We start from the raw sequence: 19,757 nt of genomic DNA, 5'->3' as shown, positions 1-19,757 counted from the left end.
TCATTGAAACATGTTTTTAAAAACTATAGTTTTGCTAGATTTCAGTCTCAGTTGGTGAGATCCTAGTGACAACCAATGAAACAAAATTAAAAACTTTTGGTGTAAATGATAAAATGGCTCTGTTACGGCTCTTAACTTGAAAGCATAGACACACATGCACAGTTGCTTTCAACTCTACCTCCACCAAGGTAAGACCTCCTCATTCCATGCACCATCTCATCCCCTCATTGTAAGGCTCTATTCACATCACCCCCTTTCACTTCTCAACTAATCTACCACTTAAAAATCTCTCTGCAGGGACCCTAGGGAGTAAAGGGTTGGACAACCCCACCTGCACAATTTTTCTCTAATCTTCAAAAGCCTTACACCCCCACTTTTCAAACTACCACTATCCGAGAAATGATGGCCCTCTACCACTACCACCATCATCCTTACCCTATCCACATCTTTTTCTACTACTAAAAACCTTTCAAATTTCCATTAATGCAACTACCTTATTAATTTTTACAGATCACCTACGGGCCAACCAAGGGAAAGGCCCGTGCCAACAACAAGTGTTGGCTTTAATACCCCAACAACAACAACAGCTCTTAACTTCTTAGTGTAGAAAACAAGAAGAGGCGATAGGTTCAAGAAGAAGAAGAAGAACGCCGTAACCTTCCTTTCTACAAGAAAATAGCTAAACGTCCCTCCACGTGTGAACGTCGAACTATTTCACGTAAATATAATTATGTTGGTACCCTTTTACATCGTTGATATTTTGCATAAATGTTAATCAAATGTATTTTGATGTATCCTAGTTGTAATTAAGCAGAAATGTCTTATACTTTTATTTGTAGAAGTGGAAAAGCGTAGGTAGGCACTGTCCAAGCCTGTGCTGTTAACCTTTTAATGCAATAAGTTGATATTGGAGGATAAAGAATTTTTTCGCATAATGTTGATCTCGGTTATCAGTTGTAAGCTTCATACCTTGTAGGCCGAATTACAAATTAGTTTCCTAAGACCAGGTAGCTCAAGGTAACTCAAATGGCTATCGTCACTTTTGGTGCGTTGCTAATCGAAACCACATTCTTACGAGTAAAACGCTATTGTTTCTCATGTATAAAAATTTCCACAAATGTTCATCGCAATAAAATTGGTGTAGCCTCCCGAAACTCGGTTTACACTAAATGTAGGTTGTAGCGGTACGACAATGATCAAGGAAGGCCATGCCCTATTATAGGTAATTATTACGATGATGTAAAGCGTTAAGGACTGGGAGCCTTTGTACTTTAGTGGCCAATCCTCCCATGTGTACGATGATGGACATCAGCTAACCTACACTTCCTGCCTAACGGGGGTTAGCACCCCCCTGTGCATACTGCTGTATTCTTAGTCAGCCATCATCCTAAATACAGGTGGCCGCTATAATACATACAATCCAATTACTGTAAAGGGTCATAGAAAGTGTAAAGGAACTCTTGAAGTATGTCAGCATATCCCTAATACAGGGTTTGCGAGTGCAGTTGAACTTGTACCGCATGCCGGAACTTATTAGCAGTGGTGTATTTTTTTAATGCGAGCGCAGCAATCCATAGCGTAGTGAAAGTAGATATTGGGGTGTATGTATGATAGCGGCCACCTGTATGTATGATTGTGACTAGATTAGAATCGGGCAGTGTAAGGGGGGTTGCAGTGGGCGTTAGCCCCCCATTTAGGTAAGTAGCTAAGGACACAACTTATAGGTTAGGTTAGGGGGGGGAAGATTAGGTTAGTTGATGTCCATTTTCGATGAACTGGCCTCTGATAGACAAAGGCTCCGTTTATTGGACAAAAAATATTTACATTCAAAGATTTACAAAAAGAAAAAAAAGACTCAGTCCAAGCCCATGTGGAGCAGAGCTCTTCGGGCAATAATACAGCAAAATATCATCAATTGAGTAAAAATAAAAAATAAAGTTAATATGGATATAGATACACAAAATGTACGCATACCTATACATAATCATATGTATACAAATAGATACATATAAATGAGAATCTTAGCCTAAAAACAAATGGAAATGCATATTTATATGATAAAGAAAGATGGTATATGAAAGCTAATGGTATATACATTGAAAAATTGTAGATAAGCAAAAAACTCAGTGAAAGAACTAGTTTTACAAATAAAAAAATATTCTAAACAATGAAACATACTTGCGTTGTGGTTAGGTAGGCAAGTATAAATATTTATTAACAAAGCTTAATACCCAGATAACAGGAGATTTGTATATGATTTCTCAAAAGACCGAAAGCTAAGCAGTGCCTTTAGATAAGCGGGCAGAGTATTCCAAAGTTTAATACCTTGGTATAGATACGATTGCTCGCATCTATTAATACGTATGAAAGGAAGAGTTAAGTTTAAATTTCTTGTTCCATATGGATGAACTGATTGTTCCTGAATTATTTTTCGTCTTAAATCTGGAAATTTGTTCAAAATAAGTGTTTGGAACATCATATTCATTAAGGAGAGCTTATAAGTGTCTTCCAGCTTCAATATCGAGAGAGACCGGAAGAGTGGCGATGTATGAGCTAAGTAATCACTGGAGCTTATTATTCTTACCAGCCTTTTTTGAATTACAATTAATGGTTGCAAGACATTTCTACTACTACTCCCCCACGCCGTATTGCAGTAATTTAGGTGAGGAGATACTAACGAGTGATACAATTGTTTTATAATATATAAGGGGAAATACTCTTTTAATCTATATATGATACCCATTACTTTGGCAATTTTATTAACTGTCATATTTACATTCTCACAGAAAGTTTATTATCAAGAATTATCCCTAAAAATTTACCACTGGAGTTCTGATCCAGAGTGTGATTTCCTATAGCAACCCTTATGTTATCCGGAACTCTACGTAGAGAAAAGATTATGAAGTATGTCTTTCTTTCATTTAAGGTTAACTTATTTGCTAGTAGCCAGTTTTTTACATGAGTTAAATCATTGGTTAGTGTATCACAGAGGGAGTAGATATTTTTATGTCTAACATGAAGCGTAGTGTCATCGGCAAAGAGTATGGAGCTTAACCTACCTACTGAACGAGGTAGATCATTGATATAGGCGAGGAAAAATAACGGTCCTAGGACTGATCCCTGGGGAACACCTATTTTGACATCCATAACCTCTGAGAGATGGCCATCGAGGGTCACAAATTGTTTTCGACTCAAGTAGGATTTTAGTAAGAGTAACGCATTTCCACGTATTCCATAATGTTCGAGCTTTTTAAGCAGCACATCATGAGACACTGTGTCAAAGGCTTTACTCAAATCTAAAAAGACCGCTCCAAGGTATTCATTTTTATTCATCGCATTGTAGATATTTTCAAGAAGGTCATTTACAGCATCACTTGTACTAACGCCACGCAGAAAGCCATACTGACAGGTAGAAAAGATATTACATCTAGTAAAGAAAGAGTAGAGTCGATTGTACAATAATTTTTCAAAAATTTTATTCAATAAGGGAAGGCAACTTATTGGTCTATAGTTATTGACATCCGATTTATCACCAGACTTATGTAGCACAGAAACGCACGCTATTTTAAAAATGTCAGGATAAATGCCAGAGGCAATACAACGGTTGAACAATAAGGATATGGGAAAGGCAAGTAAACTAGCATTATTCTTATATAGTTTAGTAGGGGGAGAATGAATATTTGCATTTTTTCAATATTAAACTTAGCCGGTGATCATATAGCTGTCAGCTCTGCTGCCCGACAGAAAAACCTAAGGACAAAATACGCCAGCGATCGCTATACAGGTGGGGGTGTACATCAACTGCGCCATCTGTCGAGCAGGTACTCAAGTACTCCATGTCAACACAGAACCAATTTTCTCTCTGTCGTGCCACTGGCAAGACCTACTAAATACGCTGTTACTAACTGGATTTGTTTTCACAACTATTTGGTGAAGTACACTATTCCAGTTTTGAGCTTTCGCTATGCAGGGGTTTTATCTTCATCTCAAAACTTGAACTCGTTTTGGATAGATTTAATTATGGTGACAAAGAGAGTATGGACTCTCTTTCACTTTTAAATGGCCGACCCTTCCCTTAGACGGAAGTGTGTTTAGGTTTTTAGTAATTTTGCTTAACACGTTATAGATCTGTAGCCTATATTTTATATCTCTCCGCCTTTATTAGGCCTCTTCGATTAACTTTCCATTTATTATAAACATATAAAAATAAATTTTTATGTTTTGTTTATATGCGACCTTTCCTGATAGTAGGCGGTCCTAACTTGGAACCGAAGTTAATCAACGTTGAGCCCGTTATATCGTATTTAGCCTTTAAAGAATTTAAAACTTTTTAAATTTAATGTTTTATGAAAGAATTTCTTTGATAGTCTCGTACTGTTTTCAAAGATGAACTAACATTTAGTTTAGACTACGCAGTTGTTGACGTTCAGGACGTTCAACATGCGCTCTATCGTTACGATAGAGAGAGAGTGTATCACGGTTTCACTTTGCAGTAAGAGTAAATCGATTCTGACGTTTCGTTCATTCTTTCTTAGCTTAAATGGTTTAAATTCTAAATTAAAGGAACTTTTTATTTGGAAAACCTTTCAGTTTTTTCCTTTAGCCAAATAACATGTTTTGACGATATATAATTGGGCTCTTCTCTCAGGTGCGAAATCAAGAGAGAAAGAGAGAGAGAGATAGAGACGGAGGGAGAGAGAGGAGAAAAAACGTTCCGTTCAAGCGGGTAACGTTGTTCTCGTGTTACTCTCCTCCCTAGTCGCTGTACGGGGAAGAAGGTAAAACGTTTCTAGGGTTTTATTCTTGTCCCCAGGCTATGTGCGGTGAGAGATTGTAAACGTAGTTTATTTGAACTAGTGTTTAGTCTCTTTCCCAGCCACTGAATTCTTTATCTTTATATATGTTTTCTGTTTTTGCTAGTATTAATGAGCTGTATTATACGACTGTTTTCGCAATTACTACCTTTTAATGAAGGGTAGGATTGCGTGTTTCAGGTAGAAATCAGTAAAAGTTTCGATTTCAGTGAAATAAGCGCAAAACAGAAAATCGTAGTGATAAAGTGATATGCGCAAAGTGTTACAGTGTTGCGTCCGAGGGTTCGTCTGTTCGTGCCTGTCGTTCACCTAGTCCGGGACCTCTTGCAAGCTCCCAAGCCCAGGGGAGAAGTAATGTCGAACGACTAATGGGTTCGTCAGGCCTTGATCAACGAACAGACGTTTTCCCTCCGTGGTTTCGGGCGTATCTACCCAAGATCGCCCCACCCACACAAAGACGAGAGAGCCCATTTACTTCTCGTCTGCGGAAGAGGTTTCTCGTAAGAAACCTTGGACCAAGGTCTCGCAGCTTATTAAGCGCAAGTCGGTCCCTTCCGCGCAAGTCCAACGGCCCAGGTGTAGCCACTGGGTCAGTTCGGACTCGCTGCAGTCTTCCGATGACTGCACACCTCCTAAGAGAGGCAAAGTGGTACCGCAACAGGCAGTAACACCGTCTGTTGCCGCACCTGCTCCTGTAGACCCTAAGTGGTCTTTGCTACAGTCTATGCAGACACAGTTAGCATCTTTTATGCAGGAGTATCGTGCGGAGAAGGTTGACGCTGCACCCGTTAGCCTACAACCAACCACGGTTGTGCGTACAGTAGACGCTGACGCTACCTGCTCCCGCACTCCGCCTGTGAGAGTTCCACCACCCATGCGCAGTGTACCCTGCCAGCCGCACGTTGACGTTCACAGACGCACGCTACCCTCCGTTGACGTTCGCCAGTTACCACAACAACAGGAGGGTGGAGTTAAGTTGCTTTGTTTTGACGCTGTGCGTCAACCTCCGCAACCCACTGTGGTTACCGCTACTCGCCCGCAGCAGACTAGTCAGTCAGGAGTAGAGGCTTTGCTTCCCCACACAGCTATGGTTGTTGCCAGCTCACAGACTGTCAAACAGTTACATGACATTGCCTTCTGGTCTGCTACTAATGCACCAGTGCTGTATGTCCTCACGCACCTGTTGTGGTTGACAGTTCAGTATTTGACAGTTCACAGACTGTCAAGCAGTTACATAACGTTGCCTTCTGGTCTGCTGCTAATGCACCAGTGAGACCCTCACTGAGATAACCTAGCTTTTCTCGGACAAGGTTCCTGTAGATGAGAAAGTGCTGTTCTCCCTCCTACTGATATTCCTTTGAGGACTCTGTCATTTGGAGAGGAGCCTTAAGCTGCTTAGCCTCCTATGGACTTTTAATTAAATCATGATGATTTTTTAAGGATCTTCGTCCGGATCTTGTAACTGCTGCTCCTCGTTCGCCTAACGTCAGAACTTACACTAGGCCTAGCTACTTCGAAGCCGTTGTTGTTAAGCTAGTGCTCTCTCGCTCTCCTAGAGAGCGTTACGTTGGCTAGGCGACTGGTTTTTGCACCAGGAGGAGTTTTAGGGATACAGCCTTTGTTTTCCCTTCTTTTAAACTGGCTTTTAGAGCGAGAGTCTGATAGGACACGAGAGAAGTTCTCGGCTTGGGACCTCATGCCTCTGCCCAGATAGACTTCTCAATTCTGGTAGACTCGCCCTGGCGCCTAGCCAGGAGACGCTCCAAGTTGTTTACAGGTCAACTTCTCAACTTTTGTCGAGCCTTTGAAGTTTTGCTGTACTATTATGTCACACATAACAAGGCTTCCAGGGATGGTAAATGGTTCCGCCTCAGTCGCTAACCCCGTCTGTTGCCACACCTGCTCCCGTAGACCCTAAATGGGCTTTGCTGCAAGACATGCAGTCCAAGCATGTGTCCTTCTTAGAGGACTTAAATACGGAGAAGAACCTTCTGGCCAACAACCTTCCAACCGGTTGATTGTGCGCCCTGTTGACGCTGAGGTATCCTACTCGCGTCTGCCAGTTGAGGTGGTTCCTCCACCGATGCGACCCAGTGTGGGTTGCCAGTCGCACGTTGACGTTAAGCGACGCTCGGAGGTGGTTGTTGACGTTCAGTGTGTCTCTAGGAAGACGTTCAACAACCAGCAGAGGTGACTTATTGTGACGCAGTGCGTCAACCTCAGCAACCCGGTAGGGTGTTGACTGCACAACCCAGACAGTCTAGACAGTTTCGGGTTGACGCTGTACTTCCTCGCGCACCCATGGTTGTTGACAGTCCGGCTCCGTCACGCATCCACCAGTGTGACCGGATTCAGTGAGTCAGACGTTGCCCACTCCGTTGCCGTTTCCTCATCAGTTTCGGATGAGGAACCCTCTGATGAGGACGTTGCTGAACAAGACGATCAACCCCCAGCCCTGCTATCCATCCAGAAGATGCTGAAGAAGGAACGCTGCCCAGTCAGGCTGTGGATGAGTCTGGTAGGGACACTGTCATCCATGGATCAATTTGTGTCACTAGGAAGACTACACCTCTGTCCTCTTCTATACCATCTAGCTTTTCACTGGAAAAAGGACAAGACGCTAGAAGCGGTCTCGATCCCAGTTTCCGGAAAGATAAAGTCTGGTCTGACTTGGTGAAAGGACTATATCAACCTTAGAGAGGGTCTTCCCCTGACTGTTCAGACTCCCAACCACGTTCTCTTCTCGGACGCATCGGACGTAGGCTGGGGTGCGACATTAGACGGTAGGGAATGCTCGGGATTATGGAACTCGAGTCAAAGGACAATGCATTTCAACTGCAAGAAGCTACTGGCAGTACGTCTGACCTGGAAAAGCTTCAGGTCTCTCCTTCAAGGCAAAGTGGTGGAGGTGAACTCGGACAACACCACGGCTCTGGCGTACATCTCCAAGCAAGGAGGGACCTACTCTCTGACATGGTACGAGATCGCAAGGGACCTCCTCACCTGGTCAAAAGGTCTAGACATTTCACTAGTAACGAGGTTCATCCAAGGCAACTTGAATGTCATGGCAGATTGTCTCAGTCGGAAGGGACAAATAATTCCAACAGAATGGACCCTCCACAAGGATGTATGCAAGAGACTTTGGGCCACCTGGGGCCAGCCAACCATAGATCTCTTCGCAACCTCGATGACCAAGAGGCTCCCAATATTTTGCTCACCAATCCCGGACCCAGCAGCAGTTCATATAGATGCCTTTCTACTAGATTGGTCACATCTAGATCTATATGCATTCCCTCCGTTCAAGATTGTCAACAAGGTACTGCAGAAGTTCGCCTCTCACGAAGGGACAAGGTTGACTCTAGTTGCTTCCCTCTGGCCCGCGAGAGAATGGCTCACCGAGGTACTTCGATGGCTAGTAGACGTTCCCAGAACACTTCCCCTAAGGGTGGACCTTCTACGTCAGCCACGCGTAAAGAAGGTACACCAAGGCCTCCATGCTCTTCGTCTGACTGCCTTCAGACTATTGAAAGACTCCCGAGAGCTAGAGGCTTTTCGAAGGAGGCAACCAGAGCGATTGCTAGAGCAAGGAGAACATCCACCCTTAGAGTCTACCAATCGAAGTGGGAAATCTTCCGAACTGGTGCAAGTCAGTATCCGTATCCTCGACCAGTACCTCTGTAACTCAAATAGCTGACTTTCTCTTATATCTGAGGAAAGAACGATCTCTTTCAGCTCCCACTATCAAGGGTTACAGAAGCATGTTGGCATCAGTCTTCCGTCACAGAGGCTTAGATCTTTCCAACAATAAAGATCTTCAGGACCTCCTTAAGTCTTTTGAGACCACGAAGGAGCGTCGTTTGGTTACACCTGGTTGGAATTTAGACGTGGTACTAAGATTCCTTATGTCAGACAGGTTCGAACCGCTACAATCAGCCTCCCTGAAAGATCTCACCTTTAAGACTCTTTTCCTGATATGCTTAGCCACAGCTAAAAGAGTCAGTGAGATTCATGCCTTCAGCAAGAACATCGGATTCTCATCCGAAACGGCTACATGTTCTACAACTTGGTTTTCTAGCCAAACACGAGCTGCCTTCTCGGCCTTGACCAATATCGTTCGATATTCCAAACTTATCGTATGGTTGGAAATGAACTAGAAAGAGTCTTATGTCCTGTAAGAGCTCTTAAGTTCTTTTTAAAAACCTTTACGAGGCCCGTCTGAAGCTTTATGGTGTTCAGTTAAGAATCCATCTTTGCCTATGTCAAAGAATGCTTTATCCTATTTTATCAGACTGTTAATACGAGAAGCTCATTCCCATCTGAATGAGGAAGACCAAGCTTTGCTGAAGGTAAGGACACACGAAGTTAGAGCTGTCGCAACTTCCGTGGCCTTTAAACAAAATAGATCTCTGCAAAGTATATTCGACGCAACCTATTGGAAAAGCAAATCAGTGTTCGCGTGCAGTAGTGGGTGAGGGCTCAACCACTACAATTCCCTAATTCCATAACCTTTTTTAATCTTTCTCTTGAAATGTTTTATTATTGTTTTTGGGTTGTCCGGAAGGCTAAGAAGCCTTTCGCATCCTACTTGATTTGGCGGGTGGTCAAAGTCATTTCTTGAGAAGCGCCTAGATTAGAGGTTTTGATGAGGTCCTTTAGTATGGGTTGCAACCCTTCATACTTCAGCTCCTAGGAGTCGCTCAGCATCCTATGAGGATCGCGAGGCTCAGTAAGGAATACGTACTTAAAAAGGCAGAGTAATTGTTCAAGTCGACTTCCTTACCAGGTACTTATTTATTTTATGTTTGTTATTTTGAATAACTGCTAAAATGAAATACAAAATACTTAGCTCATAATAATGTCAACATGTAATGCTGGTCTCTACCCACCCCCCTGGGTGTGAATCAGCTATATGATCACCGGCTAAGTTTAATATTGAAAAATGTTATTTTCATTAGTAAAATAAATTTTTGAATATACTTACCCGGTGATCATATATTAAAGGACCCTCCCTTCCTCCCGAGTAGAAAATTGGTTCTGTGTTGACATGGAGTACTTGAGTACCTGCTCGACAGATGGCGCAGTTGATGTACACCCCCACCTGTATAGCGATCGCTGGCGTATAATGTTGATTACTTCAAGTGGAGAAGATGGGGTCAAATAAATAGTGCTGATTTGAAGGAGGCAAATAGGAATGAAAATCTAACTGATTATTTTGAGGCAGGGCATCTCGGAGAGTAATGCCAATTGTAGAGAAATGAAGATTAAAAGCATATGCAATCTGTTGGCTGTCAGTAATAGTTTCGCCGTTACGACCAATGAGTTTTCTTAGCGAAGTGCGCTTTTTCTTTCCAGGCCTAAGGGACGAATTTATGAGATCCCAGGATTTTTTAGCATCATTTCGGAGTTGATCAAAAGTACTATCAAAATATTTTTTCTTTGCCACGCGAATTAATGTAAGCAACATATTACAATAGTTTCTATAGCGTTGGGCACTATAAGCACCCAATTTCATTCTTCGATATAAATTATGTTTAATGTTAATTGATTTCAGTAGCCCTTTGGAGAGCCACTTATTCACCAATCTTTTAACACTTACATATTTTGTTTTTAAAGGAAAACATTAATTGAAAAAGCTGTCTATTTCATCCGTAAAAGAGGCCGCACCCAGGTGAGGATCTAATGAGGCTTGACCATATTCGGTCCAGTCTTTCCCCCTCAGGAGTTCCGTGAATTTCCTGTCATTCACTTCGCTCATATCTCTGAATTGAATTTTTATTTTGTTGTCTACGTTGTTTAATATAGGCATTAATAGACTACAGAAAATTGGGAAAGGATCTGTGATATCTGCTAAGAATATCCCACTATTACCAACAAGATTATTATTAGCCCAAATATGGTCGATACAAGACAGCGAGTCATTCGAGCCGACTCTTGTTGGTCTAGTTATTGACGGGCGAAAGTCAAAAGATCGCATTGTGTTAAACAGTCTGCGGGTGGTCTCGCTCTCCCCTTCCCTCATTAAGCAGATGTTAAAGTCCCCAGTGACAATTGTATTCATAGGGGAGATACCTGGATTTCTTAGCACCTCCTCTAACGAGTCGAAAAACATATTTCCGTTACCTCCTGGACGTCTATAGATACCTACAATTAACGTTTTATGAGGCGAGTTTGGTATAGAAACCGTTACACCGACACTTTCAAAATTATCATTAGAAATGTTGAAGAAGTCATCAAGAGGTTGAAAATCAAATGTATGTATAATAGTGGCCACCTGTATGTAGGATGATGGCTGACTAAGAATACAACAGTATAAGGGGGATCACAGGGGCGTGCTAACCCCCGTTAGGCAAGTAAGGACTTGGCATGTAGGTTAGGTGAGGGGTAGGAAGTGTAGGTTAGCTGTTGTCCATCATTGTACACAGGAGAGGAACTGGCCGCTAATGTACAAAGGCTCTGAACTCTAGAAATATGTGGATGGGTGCTGCTTCCTTTTACATTTTTCTCAGTTAATGGAGGCTGGGACGTAATAACTTGGGTATCGATCGACTAAAATGTTAGGTGAATATATTATACTTTAGTATCCAGCCAAATATATGAACAATATATATTTATTAATCACTATCTTGTGTTTTGTCCATTTCTGGGTTTATTTTGCGTAAACACAATTTTCCCAAAATGATTTTGATCAAATTTCAATAAAACATTGCTAGTACTTTCTATTTAAACCCATAACCATGAATTGCTGGATAACAATAACCAAGTTAATCCAATTTGAAGTTTGTATACTTGATAATTAACACAAATACTAGCCTACGGTGCTAATGTGTGTAGCAAAACATGTTCTGCTTGGCAGAACATAGGAACAGTGAGAAAATGTTTTATCGCGAGCGAAGCAAACTTATGGCAGAATCAAAACCAATAAAACACTTGCTCAATTAAGTTGATGTAGTAATACGATGAACTTTTTGAACGACTCCTTAAAAAATTGGAGGAATAGTCACATTTGATAGGTCCATAGGTTCTGGCAAACTAAAATTTCAGTGTTTTGACTGTGTTTCATTAACATTACTTGGTAGTCAACCCACCATAACTCAAAACCTATGGGTTACTCCAGAGATCTTTATCGAAACGTATTGGATGTCACCAACACTACACACAGAACAAATGCTGGAGTAATCACCCTGGAATTTATAATATTCACCATTTTTTGTATATGAAGGTTGAACTAGATTGCTCGCCAATTTGTATGTAGTCATCTTCCTATCTTGGTGGATAAGAACGGGCATCTCCTGACCATGCTTGATGCTCCATTTCTGTTTGAAATTTGGAATTGTGAATTCTGATTAGATAAAAATACCCTCTGGCCATTTCCTGGGTCAAACGGGTTCGGAGTGGGTATTTTCAAATTATGGCACCCACAGATTAGTTTATTGGTCCACCCCCATCCATTATTATTATTACTTGCTACAACCCTAGTTGGAAAAGCAAGATGCTATAAGCCCAAGGGCTCCAATAGGGAAAAACAGCCCTGTGAGGAAAGGAAATAAGGAAATAGATAAATGATGAGAACAAATTAACAATAAATCATTCTAAAAACAGTAATAATATCAAAATAGATATGTCATATATAAACTATTAACGTCAAAAACATATGTAGTATATAAACTATAAAAAGACTCGTGTCAGCCTGGTCAACATAAAAACATTTGCTCCAACTTTGAACTTTTGAAGTTCTACTTATTCAACTACCCAATTAGGAAGATCATTCCACAACTTGGTAACAGCTGGAATAAAACTTCTAGAATACTGTGTAGTATTGAGCCTCGTGATGGAGAAGGCCTTGCTATTAGAATTAACTGCCTGCTTAGTATTACGAACAGGATAGAATTGTCCAGGGAGATCTGAATGTAAAGGATGGTCAGAGTCATGAAAAATCTTACGCAACATGCATAATGAACTAATTGAACGATGGTGCCAAAGATTAATATCTTGATCAGGAATAAGAAATATAATAGACAATAAGTTTCTGTCCAACAAATTAAGATGAGAATTAGCAGCTGAACACCAGACAGGAAAACAATAATCAAAACAAGGTAGAATGAAAGAATTAAAACACTTCTTCAGAATAGATTGATCACCGAAAAGCTTAAAAGACTTGCTCAATAAGCCAATTTTTTGTGCAATTGAAGAAAACACAGACCTAATGTGTTTCTCAAAAGTAAATTTGCTGTCGAGAATCACACCTAAAGTTTTAAAAGTCTTACAAATTTAAAGAAACATTATCAATACTGAAAGCTTTCATGTAATTGCCAGATTCCTCAAATCAGGGTTATGGCTTATAATACTAATAAAGGTCGTAAAAGAAATTATCATAATTCCAATCCATCTAGGTCCTCCCTATGTGAAAGGCAAATATGTCATATATGAAAGTTTTAACTTAACAAGCTATCAAAAATAAGGATATGTGAGCAATTGATTATGAAACATTAAAATTAGTGCAAAATGTGGTCAATAGTTGTAGAAATAATTGATACAGATGTAGGCTACCTTCTTAGCTGTAGTGAGTTTGGTTAGGGGTTGAGCAATTATGAGCTTAATATTAGGGATAGTTGTGCCCAGAGTAGTGTTATTGGTGCACCTCACAGTGTACACCGTTGGTATTTCTAAAGGTTTATGCAGCATTCCTTAGGCCCTAGCTTCATTTGTTTTACATCCTTCTATTTCACCTCCATGCCCACTTCCATTCTTCTATCTTTCTTTCCAGCCACATGAACTTTTATTGCATAGTGCTCTTTGGTGCTGAATGGCCTGAGGCTCCAGTGCAGGGCTTAATAGTGCTAATTCATAAATCCAATCCAATCCTGATTATTTTTGGACAAACTTTTCATTGTCACATTCTTATTGAGGTGACATACGAGTATGTACATGATTGAACGCTGGTAATGCCGGCCTTATTACTCTAATCATTCTTCCAGCTTCAATGTTGCCTTTGTAATTGGAAATTTACTATATATATTTTGCCTTTCAGAATGCGTCACGTGGCTGCTTACCTTCTTGCCCTTATGAGTGGCAAAGAAGTTACTTCAGCTTCCATCAAAGATATTTTGGGAAGTGTTGGTGTTGAAGCAGATGAGAAACAGTTGGATGTTCTATTGAAGAAGTTTGATGGCAAAAATGTTGAAGAACTAATTTCTCTCGGTAAGTACGGTGTTTAACACATTTTAGGTTATTTATAATGCAGTATGGTTGTGCACTAAAAAAGATTTAGTACATCAAGATTCTTCTCAATATGTAAAAATATCAATTGACCACCTTGTCCGTTTTCTTTATTTTTGTGTCAATCGGCCAATAATTAGGGAATTCGTCTGTTTGAATACTGCAGTTTCCTATGTTGATCCACTTATTCCTTTCTTGGTTTTTTGTTTTATTAAACGTGGACTGCGAATGTTGAATTTATTTTTTCAATAACTGTCCCCTGTTCTGTTAGACGTGAAATAATTTTATGTCGGTTAGCTTCAGTTTGGCAAATATACTGTTGTTCACACATTATATCCAAAGTGCCTTAACTTTCATGGTAAAATTTTTATAAAGTTTTTGATAGTCTACAGTATTTTGGAATCTACAGTGAGTGCAATTTCATTTAGGTTTTCTTTTTCAAAGAAGTTAAACTAGAAATTTTTATTTAATGTTTTACTGTACCTCTTAATAGTTTCAAATTAAGCCGAAGAACCAAAGCTTTTTATGTAAAGTACTGTTTAGATTAATAACATGACATTTCTTGTACAGTACTTGTAAGAGAACTTATAGGAAATAAACATAGACTTCAATTGACAGGAAGCAAACAACCTCGTGCTTGTGATTTGTTGCAAATGCTGAAAGAATAGGGTTTTATTTTCTTTATCTGATTTCTCTTTTATAATGAACTGTCGTCTGGGTAGCATAATTGACATCAGCTCAATAAATTATGGTTAATGTTTTAGAAAAAGCAAAGGCAGATCTAAACTGTGGCTTACCAGGCCAAGATATAAAATTTTGGCATATATCTGACCTGTTTTGTATGTCAAAGTTTTCTCTTTGTGTAGTGGTCAAGGGGTTAATATACTATATTAAAAGATGTCGAAATGGAGTTTAATGTTCATATGGGGAATTTACCAGTTTGAATTAAAGATACGTTATTTTATAGAGTCGGCTCAACTGCTGCTCTCCTTCCCATCAACTTCATTTTATCTTTTTTGTTAGCAGGCCCAGTCCCCATGGTTTTATTTTGCTTTGTTTCATTAGAGCAATTCCTTTTCTCGAGCTAGCCGTATGAGAGTAAAAATATATCTGTTTTCTCGTTCAACTACTTAGGGTGTCAATTGGCTGTTTTCCTTGCAGGTGGGTCTATGTTGTCATCCATGCCTGCTGGAGGTATGGCTTCTGCTAGCTCAGGTGCCCCAGCTGCTGCTGCAGGTGGTGGAGCTGCTCCTGCTGCAGAGGAAAAGAAAGAAGAAAAGAAGGAAGAGCCTGAAGAAGAATCCGATGATGACATGGGCTTCGGTCTTTTCGATTAAGGAATAAATTCTCTTTAGTAATTTGTTGTTTGAGGTATTCCACTGTTCTAAATTTCTTAGTTAGTTTTTTTTATGTTGAATAACCAAGTCTATAAGTCTTGGGTGTAGGAATGGACCAGTTTTGAGTAAGCAAAAATATTTTGTTGCTGAGGTAACCATTTTTTTTAGTACCTCGTGAATTTTGATGCTAGTCAAAAGATTCAGAAAGCCTAACTCACGTCAGACCAAGCTTGTCTATGATTAAATTAGTGCCCAGTAAATCTATTAACTTGTGAATGATAGACCTAATTATAACTTGAACATTGGCCTTTAAATGCTATGTAAAGAATTTCTTTAAGTGTTATATGCCTCCTCCCATTATGGTGAAAAGGGATGTGCAGAAATGGTAAAGGTTAAAAGGTCTCTTGTGAATAGCAGAGGCAAGGAACTGGACAACAGCCTGGAAACTACCATATAAATACATTTTTTTTTTATTGTAATTGTTCTGTGGCTACTTAACACATGGTAAGAGTTGAAGAGAGACTTGAGCTATGGTAAACAGCTGTTCTAGGAGAACACTCCAAAATTAAACGATTGTTTTCTAGCCTTGGATAGTGCCATAGCCCATGTACCATGGTCTTCCACTGTCTTAGATTAGAGTTTTCTTACTTGAGGGTACAATCAGGCACACTTTTCTGTTTCCTTATTTCATTCCTCAATGGGCTATTTTCCCCATTGGAACCCTTTTTCTAATAAAATACTGCTTTTCCAACTAGGGTTGTAGCTCAGCAAGTAATGATAATGGTATGATCAGTGCCTAAGCCCCCTCACTATAAAGCTAGGATCAGGGAGGGCCAGGCCATGGCTGCTGATGATTCAGTAGGGAGACTGTGGACTCAAACCCTCAACCATAGCTCATGTTCAGTATAAGGTTGCACGCTACGAGAAAGTATTGAGCTTGAGTGGGTCTCATAAACCCCCATCCAGCAGAATGCCAGGCTACTACAACAGTAAAAACTAATGTAGACTGATAAAATGAATAAAGATGCATTGGGGAAATCCCTGTAAATACTGTAATTTCTTTGTATGATGGTACTTGGTATGGGAAAATGCTTTTATGTTATAAGTGTAATGTTATTGGTTGAAGGACAATGTAAGTATGGAAGTGTTGGAGGGGAACTAGGCTGGTGATGTGACATCAAGTAATCAATATATGTCCCACTGGTGTGGTAAGTCATTTTCTGTTGATAAAGTTCTGGTAATTTTTTATTTTCTTCAACTGAATAGTTTCCACCAAGGTAATTGCAGGTGTACAGCTAAAGGCAATTGAAAAGGAAAGATTGACGTATGGCCATATTATTCCTGTGCGAGTATATGACCAATGATTACTTTTATAAGTAGTATACCCTGGGCATTATTGTCCGTGTTTGTGGCAGTGGGTTGGTATATACAGTACATACAATTTACTTCTAGCAGATGCGTGTCTTGGAACTGATGGCAACCATGCCTTTTCCCTAATGTGGAATGCCATATGATGATAAATAGCATTTGTTCCAACACAGGGTATTTACCTAGAACTACCTTCTTAGGAGTTACTGGTAACTCTACCCTAACCGACCAGCTTTTTGTGTAGTTTACCCTATTCCCGTTTTCTAAGGGGCTAACCTCAGGCGGAGTGAAACTTTCCCTGAGGCGACCCGGGGTCGGAGAGCGTGCAAGCTCAGGTTGTCTCCCCAGTAAGTTTCTGGTTGCGACGTGATTATCATCTCGCCGCGCGCTCTCTTACCCTGTGCGACCCTTTGTGTCTACCTCGCGCTACCCACATGTTCATTTCCTTACCCTTTCTTTTGTATCCCTGTGTCTCTTGGTGACTTAGTGTTGTGTTATGGAGCAGCCTCGTCGTTGCCCTGGGCCTGTGGCCGGGAAATCTTGTGGGGCTTTCCTTTCTAAGCCCGAAGTGGATCCCCACTCTTTGTGTTCGACGTGTAGGGGCAAAGTGTGTTCCCCTACCTCCACGTGTCCGGAGTGCGAGTCCTGGAGTGAGATCCAGTGGGTGCTCTTCCGCACCATAAAGAAGAAAGCGGCTAAGAAGTCTCCCAAGAAGGCCAACGTGTCTTCTCCTTTGGTTTCCCCAGGTGCCTCGTCAGATCGGGGCTCCCTTCCTGCTTCCCCTACCCAGGGTAGGGGAGGAGGTAAGTCCTTAGTGGGGAAGAGGCCCATTGCCCTTCCCCAAGAGTCTGATATACCTGTGGACGGGAATTCTGGTGTTGTGCAGGCATGTGTGGGGCCTGAGGGAAGTGTGGGAGTATGCGTGGGAGACGAGGTCCTGGTGCCTACAGGTCCCGTCTCCACTGTAGATCCTATGTGGGGGAAGTCAGGTGTTGATACTTCCCCAGAGTCGTGGATGTATGTTTCAGGTGCTTCTGCTGCCGGGAGAGACGCCGAGAAAGGTAGCTCGTCTAATTCAGACCCCTCCGCGTGGGAGGCGCCAAGGACTCCCTTCAGGTCGCCCTTGAGAAGGGAAGAAGACTTCGAGCAATGGTTCGGCCACAAGAGGTTTACTCGGTCTCCCCCACCCCCCCCCCCCCCCTTCTACGCTCCCGCCCGTGTTTCTTCAAACCCCCGACACCAGAGAAGCGACGTGGAGTCCACCCTGCGGTGTTGGGCGTTTCAGGCAGTTTGGTGGATTCCTCCTCCTCCTCATAGTCATCCGCGTCATCGTACTCTTCTTCGTCGGAGGACGATAACGGCAGGTCTACGAAGAGGAAGCGGGAGAAGTCCCGGAAGAAGAAGTAGTCCCGCTCCTGTTCCGGAAAAAGAAAGGAGGAGTCCAAGTCCTCCAAGAAGAAGGCGAAAAGAAGTAAGTCGAAGGAGTGGGTGAGCATCACGGTACCCCGGAGCGAGCTGTTTAGGGTTACCACAGCCGCGGCCGCTTCCGGGTGGCTCCCTAGAGCCTCGTCGCCTCTGTCTCACCCATCGTCCTCCTCCTTCAGACCAGATTTACGTCAGGGGTGGTCCAACCAAGCCCCCCGTGACGAATGTAATCCAGTGAAGGCCTCCGCTTCTTTCCAACGGAAGGACCCGCTGCGTCGGACGGAAGGTATGGCGTCGACCACAGGCACCTTGGGGGACTTCCTTAAGCACCAAGGGCACCCGTCGGTCCGCCTGAGTCTCTCAGCCACGTAGTCTCTCGCAGGCCAAGGTAATCCCATGACGGATACCCTCGCCCACGCAGAGTAGCCTGTGCCACGGGCAGACCCGTCCAGCGATGCCCCTCCCACCGCTACGGAGGGTACCCGTGCAGTGGAACTGGTGACGTAGACCCTGGTGGAAGGGGGGGAGTGCTCGTCTGACGACATCTCCTCTTACCGTAAAGTACTGGCCCTGATAAGACGCCACCACCGTCTTGACGAGCCCAAGCTCTCGGCGGAACAGGCCGTGCTCTCCGGACTGACTAGGTTGGTGGAAGGTCCAGTACAGCAGAAATCTTCCTTAGCTCTCCCTCTAGCTCGTGACGTCAAGCTGGGGATGGAGCACATAGATAGGTACCTGGCAGATCTAGCTGATGCCCCTAGAAGTCAGAGTTCCTCGAAGTTGATGCCGGGACTGGAAACTCAGAAGAGGTTTTACGTGCCAGAGGGTCGTTGTGGAGGGCCCCGCGCAGTGGAAGCAGCAGTGACTTCTTTGAACCAAGGGCGTCCACGGCCCCCGTTTGCTTTTCCCTGACGGAGACCTCCATGATGGAGGACATGGCTCAAGACCTGGTATACGTATCCTCCTGGTTAGACTGGTGGGCCTGCACCTTGGTAGGGTTTCAAGCATCACACGATCTCTCCCCTCCTGAAAATCAGTCCTTGTTGAAAGATCTAATTAGTTCAGGGGGCAAGGCCCTCAAGTTTTTGTCTTCCCAATCTCTCGATGGCCACGAACTGGGTTCTGCGAAAGAGAGAGACAGTCCTCAGCAAGATTATAAGGAAATTGCCGGACAGGGAGGCAAGGAAGTTAAGGAATTCCTCAGTATGGGATGAATCCATCTTTCCCCTCAAGATGGTGGAAGACACCATGGAGAGGGTAAGGAAGATGAAGGACGTAGAACATAGGCCTACCCCCATGAGGCGGCCAATGCATAGGAGACCATCAGTGGACGTCCCTCACTCCTCCCAGGCACCACCTACACAACCTCGAAGAGACACTCCTTCGGCAACTTGGCTTCAAGCCTCGCAGGCGCGTCCCCCCCCCCCCCCCCCCCCCCCCCCCCCGTAGGGGTAACATGGCACCTCAGTCGGCCTTTAGACCTTCCTACGGTAACTCAAGGAGAGGTCGGTCCGGCCACTCCTCCAGAACGAGGTAGGAGACGAGGCCCCCTACTCCTGCAGGAGCCTCAAGTAGGGGGATGCCTCAGACACTCTTG

General features: G+C 42.6%; 1 protein-coding gene across 1 annotated transcript; it reads left to right on the top strand.

Moving 5' to 3' along the window:
- Positions 1–558: 558 nt before the first annotated feature.
- LOC137630110 (large ribosomal subunit protein P2-like) lies at positions 559–15,388 on the top strand. The gene is made up of 3 exons (XM_068361579.1): positions 559–718; positions 13,843–14,012; positions 15,192–15,388. The coding sequence occupies exons 2-3, from the start codon at positions 13,844–13,846 to the stop codon at positions 15,365–15,367; spliced, it is 345 nt and encodes a 114-aa protein (XP_068217680.1). The 5' UTR covers positions 559–718; position 13,843; the 3' UTR covers positions 15,368–15,388.
- The last annotated feature ends 4,369 nt before the right edge of the window (positions 15,389–19,757 follow it).

This window comes from Palaemon carinicauda, chromosome 38, assembly GCF_036898095.1.
Source record: "Palaemon carinicauda isolate YSFRI2023 chromosome 38, ASM3689809v2, whole genome shotgun sequence".
Lineage (NCBI taxonomy): Eukaryota > Metazoa > Arthropoda > Malacostraca > Decapoda > Palaemonidae > Palaemon > Palaemon carinicauda.
Note: the sequence above shows the minus strand (reverse complement) of the source record. Positions and strands in the feature narration are given on the sequence as shown.